The 15,402-nt window shown below is 41.7% G+C and overlaps 1 protein-coding gene across 5 annotated transcripts in view; it reads left to right on the top strand.

The window, feature by feature from the left end:
* ATP11C (ATPase phospholipid transporting 11C) overlaps positions 1-14,575 on the top strand; it is a 184,388-nt gene extending 169,813 nt beyond the window's left edge. The window contains exons 28-30 of one of the 5 annotated variants that reach the window (XM_045995008.1): positions 2,767-2,920; positions 8,317-8,407; positions 11,813-14,575. In XM_045995008.1, coding sequence (XP_045850964.1) covers positions 2,767-2,920; positions 8,317-8,406 — 244 coding nt within the window. In that variant the 3' untranslated portion in view covers position 8,407; positions 11,813-14,575. Of the gene's footprint in view, positions 1-2,766; positions 2,921-3,039; positions 3,106-8,316; positions 8,408-9,044; positions 9,202-11,812 lie in introns of those variants that run through there. The other 4 variants (XM_045995007.1, XM_045995010.1, XM_045995009.1 and 1 more) reach the window with 4 other exon arrangements.
* Positions 14,576-15,402: the final 827 nt, after the last annotated feature.

The following is a 15,402-nucleotide window of genomic DNA, read 5'->3' as shown; positions in this document are numbered from 1 at the left end:
CCATTTGGATTCCGTTCTCTCTTCATGGTATATCACCATCAATCTCGTCACTATATTTGTGCTCAAGGTTAAGAATATATACTACTTAATATTCAGAGGCTTATATCTTAAAATCCCATCTTATTGTTTTGGGTTGGGGTAAAGGCAGACTCTGCAGTGTGGCCTTTAAGTTCATTGAGTTCATCTTTGTTCAGATGTTTATCCAGAATCTGCCGTGTATGCGGCACTCTGGGAAACCAAGATAATAGACAGGAATAGACTGTACCCCTCCCTCTAGGAGATTAGGATACAGGGCGAGAGACACAGAGCTGTGATTGGGAGAGTTAAAAGGAATGAGAATAGGTTAGATGGTCATCTCCTTCTCTTAATCCCAGACACCTGTATTTTGTTTTTTGTTTGTTTGTTTTGTTTGTTTTTTTAAGATTTTATTTATTTATTTGACAGACAGAGATCACAAGTAGGCAGGGAAGCAGGCTCCCCGCTGAGCATAGAGCCTGATGCGGGGTTCGATCCCAGGACTCTGAAATCATGACCTGAGCGGAAGACAGAGGCTTAACCCACGGAGCCACCCAGGCGCCCCCGCCTATATTTTGTTTTTAAAGATCGTAGGTGTTTTCGTGTACCAGTGGCTTCTCCTGACAAGGAAGCCAGCAGCAGAGAGCATGGCTAGGGGAAGCCATAGGATGAGATTCTGGGAGTGTTATTTTCTCACTGGTTTGAGCAACACACGTACAAAACATTCCATGTTTTCCATGTTTGTTGTCCCTTGAGACCTAATTAGAAAAAATGCTTACTGTTTTGAAAAGCTTTTAAAATAAGCCTTCAGAAATAAAAATATGAAATGCCTCATCACTTAAGCAGTTCCAGAAAGTGTAATCACACATATATTGGGCACCTACAGAGGTAGTTATTGAAGCAGTGAGGCTGACAGAAGTCTCTGTTTTCTTTAATAATATGCAAGTTAATCAAAGTTGATTAACCAAATGTCGTATATAGTTGTGACTCTGCCCAGAGCACCATCGTTCTGTCTATAAGTCTGTGTAATCAGCATCTGAACTCCTGCAAAATTTCCACAAGAATGTTTCTGGCAGACTAGTTTCTTTTACCACAGACTATTCCTTATTGATTAAAATAAATGCTTCAAATGATTAGGACATTGTCACACCTGTTTCTAGTCATTAGCGATACTTACTAAAAATGAAATACATCTATTTTTATTTTGTTGCCTGTAGTGCTATCCTTAAGTAGAGCTGAGTTGAGCTACTACATGAATATGAAATTACAAAGCAGCCACCAAAATATGACCAGAAACGGTCTGAGACTTCAGCCGAATGCTGGTTTCAGCTAATATCTCTGGACACATTGAGCCCTGAGGCATTGCGACACACGCCTCTGGGGTTCAGCAGTGAGAATGATAATTTCTGAGCTCCAAACCCAATCCAAGAACACTATCTTGTGTTTTTTCCTCTTCTCTGTAAAGCACCGTAGGTGTCAGTATATGGAAAAATTGAGAGCTATAGGGCAGGGAAAACAAAAAAAAAAAAAAAGGAAAAGAAAAATCTGGAGCTGTTAATCACAGAGTATTGTGAGACTTTGTGGAATAGGACTATTTGATAGTTGTCTACTAAACCCTTATTATGGTCAGTTAACTGCCTAGAAAATAAGTCAGGGTACCCTTCATAATTAGAGTGAGGGTAGAGTTCTGCAGAATTCTCTTTTCGATGGTAGGAACCCTGGAAAACCTTTTCGGCCCAGCCCTGCTAGAATTCTCCATCTCACTGTTCTGCTCACTTCCTGTACCACACTCCAGTCCCCATACACCTAGAGCCAAAAGCGTAGTTCCATTATGTTATATAAGAGTGCACAAACATCGTTTTTTTTTTTGTTTTTTTTTTTTTTTTTACGAGAAACCAGTTTATCTTCAGTGAGCCCAACAGGTAATCTAATAAATGAGACAACCGGTTATCTGCCTAGAGCTCCTGATCCAAGGAGAGCCTGTTGTGCGGCCCAACCCTGGTCCGTCACTTCGCACTTCCTCCCCCTCTGCTTCCAACAACATTGAGCCTAGTGAGGCTCTCTGTGGCTCGGGGAGGCTGGCTGTGCTGCTCGGTGACCACCAAACCGTTGAGTGGTTGACTTAGAATGAAATCCCACATCAGAACGAGGAGTCCTAGATTTCTGGACTCCAAGACTTAATGTCCTATTAGCATAACTCCTCTGCCAACCTACTTGGCACACGCTGGATACCCAGTATATATTTTAGGATAAGAATGGTAGAGAGAGAAGCTCAACGGCCCTATCTGTCTTGATGTAGAGTTTGGGGGGCGTGTAGCATATAAAATGTCTTTTAAATTTCTGAATGTAGAGCACAGTCCATTCTCATATTTAACAAAACAGCTGAGGAAATAAAATGCTTATTAGCATAAAAATCAATCACTGCTCTTGACTATCTTTGAAGCTCCAGTATTTTCTAATGCAAATAAATATTCTCCCGTTGCCAGTTTTAAAGTTGATTGCTTGGTTGTTTTCAATTGAGATGCGTTTTACTGTCCTTCTTCCCCTTTAATTATCATTCCTTTTTTCCCCTAAACATTTAGCAAATGAAATCTGTTCAGTACTTGTGGGATATTTTTGAAGAAAATTATTTCTATTGATTTGTGCAATTAGAAGAGTCCCTTTAATTACAAAAGATAGTTTCAATGACACATCTGTGTCCTATGACAGGAACTAATTTCTTTTCCATTGTGTGTTTTCTTTCCACTCTAGGCCTTTTCTCAAACAACAGAGAATGTATTTCGTATTTGCTCAAATGCTGTCTTCTGTATCTACATGGCTGGCCATAGTTCTTCTAATATTTATCAGCCTTTTCCCGGAGATTCTCCTGATAGTATTAAAGAATGTAAGAAGAAGAAGTGCCAGGGTAAGAACGAAGTTTATGTTGTAAGTCGATGTTTGGAAGGGGCTTCAGTATCTGCCGTGGACTAAAAATTTTGTTTAGAGATTTGCGTTAGTTACAGCATGTTAAACCCCTCCTTACAGGTTCATCACTTAATTTCCTCTTCTGCATAAAAAGTATAGTAAAAACTTCGTTATCCAATGCAGGTGGTAAGTAGATTCCTTAATAGTGTTCTATGTGACCTGTAGCAATCCATATGGAGCATTTCATATGCTCCATATGGAATTTTAAGTGGAAAAAATGGGGTGGTTTTTTTTTTAGCCTAGAATTTTCACACCAGGAATTTCCACACCAACATTCCAGCTTTAACCTTAGAAATTTCCCTGTGGGTTGTTTGCAGATACTTTTTTTTCAGTTGATAATCCCAATTTGCTTCTTTCAAACCTTTCCCCTTCCTTTAATTATAGTGCTGCTTAATCTCTGTGTTGCTTCTAGCCCTGTCTGTCCAGCAGTATATTCGAACCAAAGAGAATTCCCCGGATGTGATTTCTGCATCCTTAAGCTTCCTGAACACACTTGTAAAAATTAAGATAGTTTTATGAGTGTGTTTTTCTTTTTGCTGCTTAAATTGTAGATTTCTTGTGGGAATGAGAAGTATTACCCTCTGTCAGCCTAATTGTCTGGTATCTTTTAAATATATCTAAAAAGTCTTCAAAGTGAAAGGGGTAGATTAGCTTGGAAGAGGGAACTTCTGGCAAATTTTAACCAACGGGTGAATTAAATATGTCCTGTCCCTGCCAACACTTAACTCATTTGCCAGACAGAACCCTTGTTTTTATCCTCTCGACACCAACTGATTGTATGGCCTGTCCAATGCAATATTTTCAGGAAATAGTCTCAGGTTTATCTGCCTGACCTATTCGATCAAATTTGCCAGCCAGTTGAGCCGCAAAGCTGGCTTGTCTGATTTTGGTTGTGGCCTATTGATTTGATAGAATCCAGTGGTTGGCAGCATGTAGATGTAGGGCGCTAAAATGGTTGTAATGAGAAAATCTTTAGGGACTAGCTGTGTTAAAGAGGACCTTCACGATCAGTAAGGCAGTATGAGCCCCAGTCAAGAGCAGTAGATAAGCAGTGGCGTAAGCCACGCTGAGTTGGGTGTACAGAGCCGATCCCCGTACAGTTAGGTGGTCAGAACGGCCTTCACTCACTGCTTCTGCATGCCGGGGTGGCACCGCACCCAGCAACATGAGCCTACTCTCTAATCCTTCCAGTAGACTCCTGACTAACTCCCTCCAGCCTGGCGTTTGGTCTTAGGATGGGCAAGTGGCATTTACTTGCCTGCGTAGACCTTAACATCAGTTGAACAGGGGTAGAACGGGTACGATATAACAGGATTTTCCCAGAACGGCTCAAGTGGCCATTTATATCAAGCCAGATAAAACAATGTCCCTGGAAGAAGTGGTTTGGTGCCTTGTCGTAATAGACAAGTTTGTGGGAAGGATCTCTGGGGTGCTCTTCTGTTCCCCTTGTTTGGGAGTACACTTCTGGGATGCTCCGAAACATTTTTCCTATTTGGGTTAATGGAGCTCATGCTAAGTAATGGAATGGCTCACACCCGGCTTCCTGCTCTAAAGATGGTACCAAAATCTCTGACGTCAAAGCCTTCAAGCATACCATCTTAGCCTTTTCCTGAGGCCCCTGCTTTTAGAAACAAAATCAGACACTGGCTGGAGGTGACCCGTGTAGAAACTAAATGGAGGGTTGCTGCAGAGCAGTCACGGACAAAGACATACGACATTTTCTTGCCATGCAGACAGGAGATTCCGAACTTGGGTCGAAAGCATGAGGTTCAGCATGAGACTTCTTTGCCATGGGTTGTTATGTCCATGATAGGAATTCTAGCGTCTGTGCTATAGCTTGGCATGCTGGTGTGCTACAACAAATCAGGGAGATGTCCATGATCACTGTCATTCATTCGATCATTCATTCATTTCTTCCTACCCTCATGGAACCAGAACATGTGCTGAACCGCCTACTGATGAACATCTCTCTTTACATCCAATGTCTGAAAGGCTGAATGGTTTTTCAGACTGTGTGGGATTTTTGAGAGTTGCAGATGAGACAACAAGTTGTGGGCACTCAGCAGCACTGCCTCCCTTCCCCCCCCACCCTGGTGAGAAAATGCAAGAGCAAACCAGTGCATATGAATGCATAAAGGCCAACGGAGACGTGCCATGTCACGTGTGTTTACATAAGGCCCTGTTGGGCCGTATCAGAGAGGCAGAGGCCACTTTGAAGATGAAGAAGAAAGACCATCTTCATCACCAGCAGTCTGATGTCCAGGGTGACTTCCTACTTGGTTTAAATATTCCTTGCTAAGCCGTTGGCCTCCCTTTGAAAGGGAGGCAAAAAATTCTTTTACAGTGGGTCGGCCTTAAACCTGACAGGCTCCCCAGTGGGGGAAAGTATGTGTCCCTCCCTAGAGGCGGGAGAGTCTCCCCCTTGACTTCAGCCAGCTAGCATCTTGGATCCCTCGTGCACAAAGCCAGAAATACCTGTGGCATCGGAGCTGCCCGTGCTGTCCTCCTGTGGGTCTTGGCGGCTGCTTTCAAAAGGGAACTCAGCAGTGGGTAGTGAAAATGTCTCTGGCATTTGAAGACGAAGCTAAGCCATTTACATTCAACAATTTTAGAAGCAGCCTTCTCTCAGGTTCCATTCACTTCACACATTGCCTGAGGGTCCACTATAAGTTAGCTACTACATAGATCTCGGGAATTCAGGGATGAGTCAGAGGTGGCTCCAGCTCACAGGGAGCTCTCTCTAGTTAAGTTATAAAGGGGATTTATACGGAGCTTTTCTGTAAGCAGGTCTAAAGCAATACACTCAATACACTCAGTGATACGGCGTGTTGTGTTGGAGCACATCTGAGCCATTTCAAGTCACGACCTCCTGAAGCTGCCAGTGAAAAGGCTGGTATGGCAGCGACGCCGCACTCCCACCCCCCCCACAGCCCCAGCTGAGTTCTGTCATGACGTCAGCATTTTTAAGAATTCTAGTTGCTTCGAAAATGGGCTCCCTCGATCATTTAACTCAAAGGTTAGTTTAAGCTACCTGTTCCTCAGCTATCTTTTCAGCAGTGCGGTTAAGTTTTGAGCTAAAATCCCAGCATTAAGGATCATGAGGCTTTTCTTTAGCTTCTAAATTGACAAACGTACGTCACCATGCTGCTGACAGGATATGGTGAAACCGCCATTGAGCACCGAACAGTGGAACAGCAAAGAAACACAAATTGTAGGATTCCTGGTATTTTGAAAAGTTGTGTCGCCTCCTAGCCCAGTTGTGGGGCTCTCCGTAATCAGTCAAGTAACACCTGAACTTTCTGGCCAACCAGTAAATACCACTGCCCATTTCCAATGGAGGACTTTTCCTCATAACTTTATGGAAGTTTTCCCACGTAAACTACCGCTGTCAGAAGGGAGGCTTGACTTTGCCTACTAGACCCGGGGATACCATGTAAGCTAATGGGAACGGACCTAGCAACGCGGCCATGCCTAGCATGGGATGTCTGCACAAACAAGAAGAAATAATTCCATTCTGGAGAAAGCTCTTTCAGAGTGGAGGACAGGCAAAGGGAGAGCGTCAGCTGTCTGAGCAAAATTCCCAGAGAAAGCCCGTTGACAATTTTGGAGAATGTAACTTTCCACCTTTAATGACAGCGGTGCAAGGCTGATGACTGTTGCGAATCTGACAGTGTCCCGTACAGCCGTGGGTGCTAAGGCTAAAAGCCCTGTTGACTGGATCAGACCAGAAGTTGAATCCTAACATCATGGCTGCTGAGATGGACCTTTATGCATTGGCCTCTTTGACATACCGCTCATGGAGCCTGAGCTGGTGTCAAAAGCTCTCTAGATGACCGCAGAAGAATGTGGAAGTTTCATCCTTTCCGTTCATTATCTCGCTTCCTTCTCTCCTCTCCCCCCTCCACGCCCGCCACCACCACTTGCCGGCTCTATCAGTTTTTGATTGCTGCAGATGCTCTCCCCATGCTCTCCACTGCCTTCTGTGCTTTCATATTCCCTCTCTTTTTCCTTTACGAAGTAACCTAATCTAGGAACTCCTAAAATCTCTGCTTCATAGAAGTACTTTTATCTCGGACGGTTGGATGGAAGGTTTTGAGCACACCAGAACGTGCTTATAGCGGCAGTCTTAAATAATCAGGCTCGTCTATCAAACGTGGGGGTGGGGGACTTGGTGCCACATTAATCTTGTTGCGAGACTTTTGCCCGCAAAATAGAAGGCAGAACATTTTAAATTTTTTTTTCTCAGAAACGATTTCGTTCTCTAGCTTTATCAGTTGGTCATTTGCATGTTGCCAACATGTCACCAACTTTATTTAAGGTAAAATATGAACAGGGAAAAATATATAATTATGTTAAAACATATGTGAATAAGTGAAAAAGTATTTGCCTTTAAAAGTTTTATTGTTTATTAGATTCTGCTAGATGCGTATGATACTTTAGCTGGTTTCTTGTTTTTAACACCTATTTTCATTAGTCACTAAGTAGATAACGTAATTAGCAGAATTGTTAAACTCACCGCCGTAGTTGACCACTCATTTTCTGTTTTGCTTGGGCAATGCCAAAACCAAGTCGGCGACTCAGCTTAAAACTTCAGGCATGGAGTAAGAAGGCAAAACGATAACCTGTTGGGTTTTCTGATTAAACTCTAAGTTACCCATTTTTACCTTTTCTAGGCATTTTAAAGGAGAAATTCATAGTTCTTTAGTCTTTACCCTTTTAAAGAGGGATCCATAAGAAAAGGGGGAAACCAACCAAATTATGTTAGAATAACGAATGTCAAGCATGGGTCCAGCAGTAAATGGGATTTCCCTCTGGGGTTTCACCAGAGGTCTTCCCATGGTGCTGGTTTTATTAGGCTTTTAACCTGTAAGGGCCCAAGCACAGTCCCTTCGCATCGTATCCGTGGAGCTGGGTAGGAGAGACAGTGCTTCACACTTAGATTAGCGATGGACCCTGGACACAGCTCTCTGACCAGTGTCTTTTGGACAGTGTAGGTTAGTGAATTAATGACTAGAAATAAGCCTTATCTTAATGAGAAGCATATGTTAAAATTATTTGTATTTAAAATAGTCAATCTTCCCATTAACAGGATGATTTGAAACTGTTGAACAAAACTAGTGGCTTGCACATACAACAGAGACTAGTCCCAACTCTAACTCGACTGTTACGGAGAGTAATGCCTTCAAAACTAACATGCCATTTCGACTTCGAGTTCTCAGGGTTTCTTTTTAAATGTCTTACATTTCAAAGGATATTTACTTTTTTTTTTTTTTTTTGGTTTCTGCATTTCTCTTTCTTCTACTGCAATTTTCCACCCTTTGTGCAATTGTGAACAAGGTAACGAAACGCCTCCCTTCCTCAGGAACATCTACTATCTTCATGCTTTCTCAAACTTCCAGCAATCACAGTTTCTCTTGGAGTGAATAAGGTGATTTCCTTTCTTAATGTACCAACTTGCTTGCATTCTCATTTGCTTGACACCATTTTCTGACTCTTTATAAAAATTGACTTCTCATTACTCATTTTTATATCCTCTATTGATGCTTAAGAATATTTGGTCATTTTCCTTTAATCATTTGTTCACCTTCTCACACCGTCACACTGGAGAGGAAGTGATTTTCAAACACTTGGACCGGACGCCTCTAGTACCGTTGATTCCTGGTGCGCAGGAGACGCCACGGCTTGTCAGAGCTAGTCTCTTCACCAAGACAGGAGTAGTTTTGCCCAAATTTCTCTCTATTCAGTACACTCACAGCATCAGCACAACTGTCAGAGGTGTTCACCAAAAGGATGGTAAGGTTTACTAATCAAACCATATTGACTCATCTACCACATAACCAACCTACCGGTGTCATTTCCAAAACCCCAGTTCGCCATATACTACTAATACCTGCATACTTCTGCCATGAGAAGAATTCAGTTCGAGTTGGAGACTCGCTTAGGTCTTTCAGTGTGCTCATTTAAATGTTACGCATTTGCTATAGTGTAATCATTCGTGCTTTAGGCCAAAAGAGTAGTCTATAGGAAATGATTTTTTTTTTTTCCTTCTACGTTTTTATCACCAGGTAGGTTAACCAGTCTTCAATTGCTTTAAGTATCTTTACCTCACTATTACAGAGAAATCTGAGCTGTAAAAGGGCATCTGACTCATTATCCGCCAGACCTTCAGTCAGACCTCTTCTTTTACGAACATTCTCAGACGAATCTAATATATTGTAACAGGTACCTAGTGTCAAACAAGCGGGCTGGCTTTTAAAAAAAAGATTAACAGCATTATAAAGAAAAAAAAATGAAAATACCACTCTCTAAATTTTCTCTGCTGTTGGTGTGGTGAACTTTCTACGATTCTTTACCAAAAATATAAAGATGCATTACTTGGAATATGGGAAAATCTATAGTTGAAATTTGTTAAGCCCCCAAATAAAATGCTAGGCATTTTGCGGAGCTTGAAGGGCAATAAAATCCTTCGAATTTGCAAGGGGCGAGTTGTCATGGCGGTGCCATCGTTAATACTGATGAGGAAATACCGTTTTGATTTTAAAAGAGCATTTAGAAAATCGAAAATAAATATTCCAAAATTGCATCTGTATAATAATCAAGTCGATTTAGCATTGCATGTCCTTTTGGGAAGTATGTGGAAATAATCCAGTGTGTTTGTACCTCCGTGTGCCCTGTCTGTGTGTTTGCAGGTATACACCTGATGACTCGTAAATGTCTGATCCCCAAAATTAATGAACCAATCTAATCACTTTTTTAAATGTCAAGTTTTATTCAAGCTCAGTGTTTCTTCTTTTCAGAGGTAAAGGTAAACTCTCTCCTAGCTATTCAGGGGGATGCTGGCGTAATTGTGTAGAATGCTTCAAGACTGATTTGTCCAAAAATGAGTCGATCAGTTTTATAACCTGTTGGTTCATTACCTCCCCCACCCCCCTGCAAAATAGTTGGGAGGAATGGATATGCCATGGGAGGAGTCCTTGAACTCGGAACGACTCCTCTGAGTGTATTTTGTTTCTCACTACAGGGCCCTCTGTCATCCCAGACTTTGAGAGGCCCTTTACCCACCCATAGGAATTCAAAGTAATTCATTTGTCTACAAGCTTACCAGCTTGGAAGAAACTCCGTACAGCTTAGGGCAGGGCCCTCTTTCATGCACACATAAAAATTAGTGGTCATCAGGAATGAAACTGCAGTTTGCTTCTCTTTGGAGCTAACAAGTGTGAGTCCTCCTCGCAGACCTATGTTTTCATCAGCTGTCAACTCCCCCGCCCCCGAGCAGAGAGTCAAAACTAAGCTGATGGCATGAAAACATTGGTTCGTCTATCTCCCACGCTTCATCCGCGATGTTCTTTCAGAAGCAGACTTGTTTTGCCCCAGTCAGCATCCTTTCCCCCCATTTTGAGCGAGTCAGCCTGCTTGTATCTTCCCTCAGTAATGATCTGTTTCCCGGTAGCCTTCAAAGTCTTTGACCTTTTTGTCCCAGATGGCCTTGTCCTAAGCTGTACGGTGCATGTTAGCTATACTGTTTCCAGCTAATTCTGTATCCCCCTGGATTGCTTTCTTTAGCCTGGCCTGTGGTTTGGGAGACCAGGCTGGGTAGCAGACACTCCTTCTGCTTTTGGCCTCTCCAGGGCCTGAAATCCTACAGTGACAAAGGATGAGGAACATGGAATTGAGGAAGTTTATTATTGACACAGTTGTTGTATTTCTAACGTAGTTGTTTCTTCCACAAATATCTTCGTGTAGCATTATTTTTCCTCTGAGGAAAATATTTGGCTAGTAGTTCAGCCACCGAGTTTATCCCTTGTTGAGAGAATTGTGTGACTCCTTTTATAAGTTAGTACTCAGTGTGAACAGCAACCCCTGCTTTTGGTTAGACTCGGTCGCCATGACCCCACTACTTGAAGAACTCTTGGGAAAATAGGGAACATGAAGGAAATGGAATGTGTTCTAGAGGACTTCTAGTCCAACCATGGCAAGGAAGGTGCACCAAAATGGGAGGAAAACAGCATACCCCTTAAGGCCCTCCCCTACTCCTGTCTCACGAGGTTGGATTTGAGAGTGGAGAATGAAAGTTAGGCTCCCTCCCAAGACCAGAGACTTCCGCTTCTCAACATGCCTGATTTATACTCTGTGATCATTTGGCCTACCATGTCCTAGCCCTGTAATAGCATTTGATAATGTTCAGAGGACAGAGAAGAGTCTACAGATTTCGGGATGTTTCTGTGGTTGCTTTTCTTAAAAAGATGATGAATGAGAAAAACAGAAGCATCCGCTGAGCCATAGATAACCTGATCTACCAAAAAGAAAATGAACTTCAGCATTATATGGGGGAAGAAACATGTTTCTTTCCGTAAAGGAAAAATACTTCTACAGCAGCCTTTCAAAACTGAGTGTGTCTTTAGACTTCCTCTGTCAAAAGTTACACATCCTCAAAACACCATAATCCATTCATTCATTCAACAGGCCCGAGTCCCTGCTGTGTTCCAGACACTAGTCTAGGAGCTGGAGGTGGGAAAGTAGAATGACCCTGTTTTCAAGGAGCTCACAGACTAGAGCGTCCTTGTGGGAACAGTGACAAGAGAGCCCTGGAGCATGCCAAAAGCAAAAAGCGAGTCTGAATCTCTTCGGCTAACAAATGAAGAAAGGATTAAAAACTGGTCATTGTGTCACTTTATTTTTCCCTGCATGTGAATAAAACTTGGCACTTTTAAGATCGTTCCTTTACTTTCATAACAAAATTTACTACTTGATTTATTTTTGAAAATGCTAAACAGATGGTTTCACATTATCGTCAAAATAACCCTTTTAACTCTGTATATTTTAAATTTTTCAGAATCCGAATCTTGAGCTGCCTATGTTATTGTCCTACAAGCATATTGACAATGGTTACAGCTAAAAAAGAAAGCAGGAAGAAACAACTACAAAAAATTATCATCTCAGGATACTCGATATGCAACAAATTAAACCACTCTCTTATGTCTAGGGTTCAGAATCAATGTCCATTAAAATACCAAATGACTCTCTTAAGCATTTACAGTTATTGTTAAGTAGCCGTTATGGCCAAAGCTCTAAGTTAAGAATCATGTGAAAGTTGAAAGCACGAGTAATTAGAATTTCTGGCTTTAGATAGAGTAACATAACTACCAAATGGGTGCTCCTTTAACCCATGAACTCTGTGAATGGATCTGAAAATATTAGTATAAAGTAGAAGTCATACAACGGGAATGAATAGACTTTGCTAATCTTACTTTTTTGCCTGGCAGAAGAAATAGGCTGTTTGGATCACATTTCTTGTTCCTGCTGAATGATGATCTTAAATTATTTTTTCAAACACATGAAAGGAATACTTGAACATATGAGAAGACTAAATGGTATCAGTGCGTCAGAATAGTCAACCTTTGTGTTCACCCACGTGCTCTTTTTGTCTCCATAGAATATCCTTGCCCCCCCCCACCAAAAAAAACCCTTGTACCCTTACGTGGAAAGAATGTTCATCCTGGATATTTTTGTGAGAATCTAAAAAATTGCTTATTTTATTTTTGTTCTTCTGAATTAAATTCTATTTAATGGGTTTGTGGCTACTAGATTTGAAAATAAAACCTTTCCAAGTCGCTTAGTAAGTAGCCCGCCCAGACAGTTAAGAGGTAACAGATTTTTCCAGTATCGGTTTTACTGGGATCTGAGGTGAGATAGGCAAAAGCATAATTACATTTTAAAAAGCCATCTGAACATCAGTCTTTTATAATTTTTGGTGGAGGGGGTGAAAATAGCTTATTTCAAACTTAATGGTTATTTTTTTAAAGAGGCCCCCTTTGTGCATCTATGCAGCACCTTTTTTTTTTTTGTAACTTGCCAGTTTGGGAAAGAGGGATCCATCCCAGGATGGTGGTGATTCAGCCTATAGAGCCGTGACCCTGAACCTGAATGTTTTCTCTCTCAGCGAACATGCTTCGGTGATGGTCTAACTTTAAACCGTGAGAGTCACCTTGATAAAGCCCTCAACTTCCTGGAGTAGAGCAAGGCTTTAGCCTCCTAATGAGTTCACTTAAAACGTAAAAATAAATGTGAAATGCCTTTATTAAATGTTAAAATTAAACATACTTTTTTGGGATGTAAATGGCTACATTTGACTACTAGATTGAAATGGGCACTGAAAACGTGTTTTCAGGGACGCGTGGCTGGCTCAGTCAGTGAAGCATGCGTCCCTTGGACCTTGGGGTCGTGAATTCAAGCCCCACACTGGGCATAGAGATTACATTTAAAAAAAAAAAAAGTGTTTTCAAACTGGTTTCCATTTTTGGTTGTCTTTCTGGCATGCCTGTACTACTATTAGTGTTTATATCGTACCTTGATTTAGAAAAGTATTGAATTCAATCTATATCTGTATTTATATGGCCCACGTGGCACATTTGATTCTTCCGTATATATTTTGTGTTAATGTTTAGGTGTAATTTTTCTTAAATTCGAGGAAGGACATGATTTCAGTTATCGAAAGCCAATCCATCCTTATGCCCTCTTTTCATTATTTCATTTGTTCTCACCTATCAGTATTATTTTTGAGTATTTTGTTAGATGTCATTCACAGCTTACCCAAATGTGCTGTGTTCCGGTCGCCTGTATTTGAGGTAGCCTACTGAAAACAAAGTCTGTGTATTCTTTGCCTATTCCAAAGAGCTAAAAAAAAAAAAAAAAAAAAAAAAATCAGACCCAGGAAAGCTTTTGATGTTTTCTGTTGTTCTTGTTCGTGTCACAGTCACTGCTGTGTCGTTACTGTTGTTTCACAGAAGTACTGTAGGGACTGTGAATGCAAGGGAGAGAGCCACAATAGAGGCTCGTGTGCACACCGGTGGAGATTGCCATAATCAGAACATCCAGGGCTGTGGAAATCTAACTGGCAGCGTGCAAAATTGCTCGCAGCCAGGAAGAAAGGCGACTAAGGGGGCATTAAAGTCGTGTCTGCAGCTCAAATTCACGACGGTGATAATCATGGCCTAGATCCTTGAGAGGGACCTGGCTTTCCTTGTTGAAAGCTATTTTATCAGTGAGCTGCAAAATGGCTAGCGTGGGTTAGCAGATGTAATCACTCAAAGTAAGCTGTCCTACGGTATTCCTAGCGCTACAGCCTAACCACCTTATTTTGTGACCGAGAAAGGGGGGAAACGGAGTAATAGGATGGCGTACCCATCATTTGAACAGCTTCAGACTATCAAGATGTCCTTGTAATTTTCACAACCGTTGTCCATTGTTTGAAGGTGTAACCTACTAAGCGTAAAGCATAGATTCCATACCAACATCTACACCAGCAACAGTATAAATGTAGGCCTGAATTTGCAAAATTCATAATAATTTAGTGATGGAGTTTTTTAATAACGTGCAGTATATAAATGTGCAGATTTTATGCAAGTGTTAACAAAATCATTTTCCAGCTTGCAAAATGGAACTGCAAAACTACATTTTTCACTTAAGCAATTTTTTACATCTACGTCGTTGCTTTCTATAATGACTGTGAATGCCATCTTTTATGAATGCAACTTGCCTTTTTCATTACAGAAATTTTTGTTTGATGTATCAATAAACTTTGGTATGATATGATTGATATTTTAGCCTCGTTTTTTTTTTTTTGGAAAGGTCTCAGTTGGACATAAAACCACGGAAGCAATGTCCCCACAGGAAATAGTTTTTATCATTCGCTCTTCGCCTGTGTCTCGCGTGTGTTCAACTGGCATTTTAGGGCAATGGCTGATTGGGGGAGGTTACAGGTTTTGTGGCAGTTTTGAATGAGACTGTCTGCGCAGATAAAAGTGCAGCCAAATCAGTGTATACATATTGAAAATCTACTAGTGCCTGCTTGGCAGTGTGCTTTCTGCTGCCCACACATTGGAGGGAGTGTGATATATGGTGTCTCCATCTCATTGAAATCATTTTCTTAAGTATCCAAACATGCAGCAATTCTACAGTCGCTTGAAATTTGGTCCAGAGGCGCGTGCACGTGTGTGTGTGTGTGTGTGTGTGTGTGTGTTTATGTGTGTACACCTCCCTCTCCCTGCCCATCCTCCTCCCCTCCCCCTGCCACATCTGCATCCCCTCCCCCTCGGCGCGTGCACGTGTGTGTGTGTGTGTGTGTATGTGTGTACACCTCCCTCTCTCTGCCCATCCTCCGCCCCTCCCCCTGCCACATCTGCATCCCCTCCCCCTCGCCCAGCCTGCGTCTAAGACCTTGTGAGAGCCCTGCTGTCCCGGACTGCTAAGAAACGAAGATTTTTCCACCATAGCCGGTTGCGTGACATTTTTACACTTAAGTCTCTCTGGTTTTGTAGCCTTCTGACCATGTTAAGTCTTTGATCTACATTTAGTGAGTTTCCTTTTTATTTTTTTTAAATGTTTTTCATCGTAACGCCAGCATAGTTCACATACGGTGTTATA

The sequence above is a fragment of the Meles meles genome, chromosome X, assembly GCF_922984935.1.
Source record: "Meles meles chromosome X, mMelMel3.1 paternal haplotype, whole genome shotgun sequence".
NCBI lineage: Eukaryota > Metazoa > Chordata > Mammalia > Carnivora > Mustelidae > Meles > Meles meles.
Note: the sequence above shows the minus strand (reverse complement) of the source record. Positions and strands in the feature narration are given on the sequence as shown.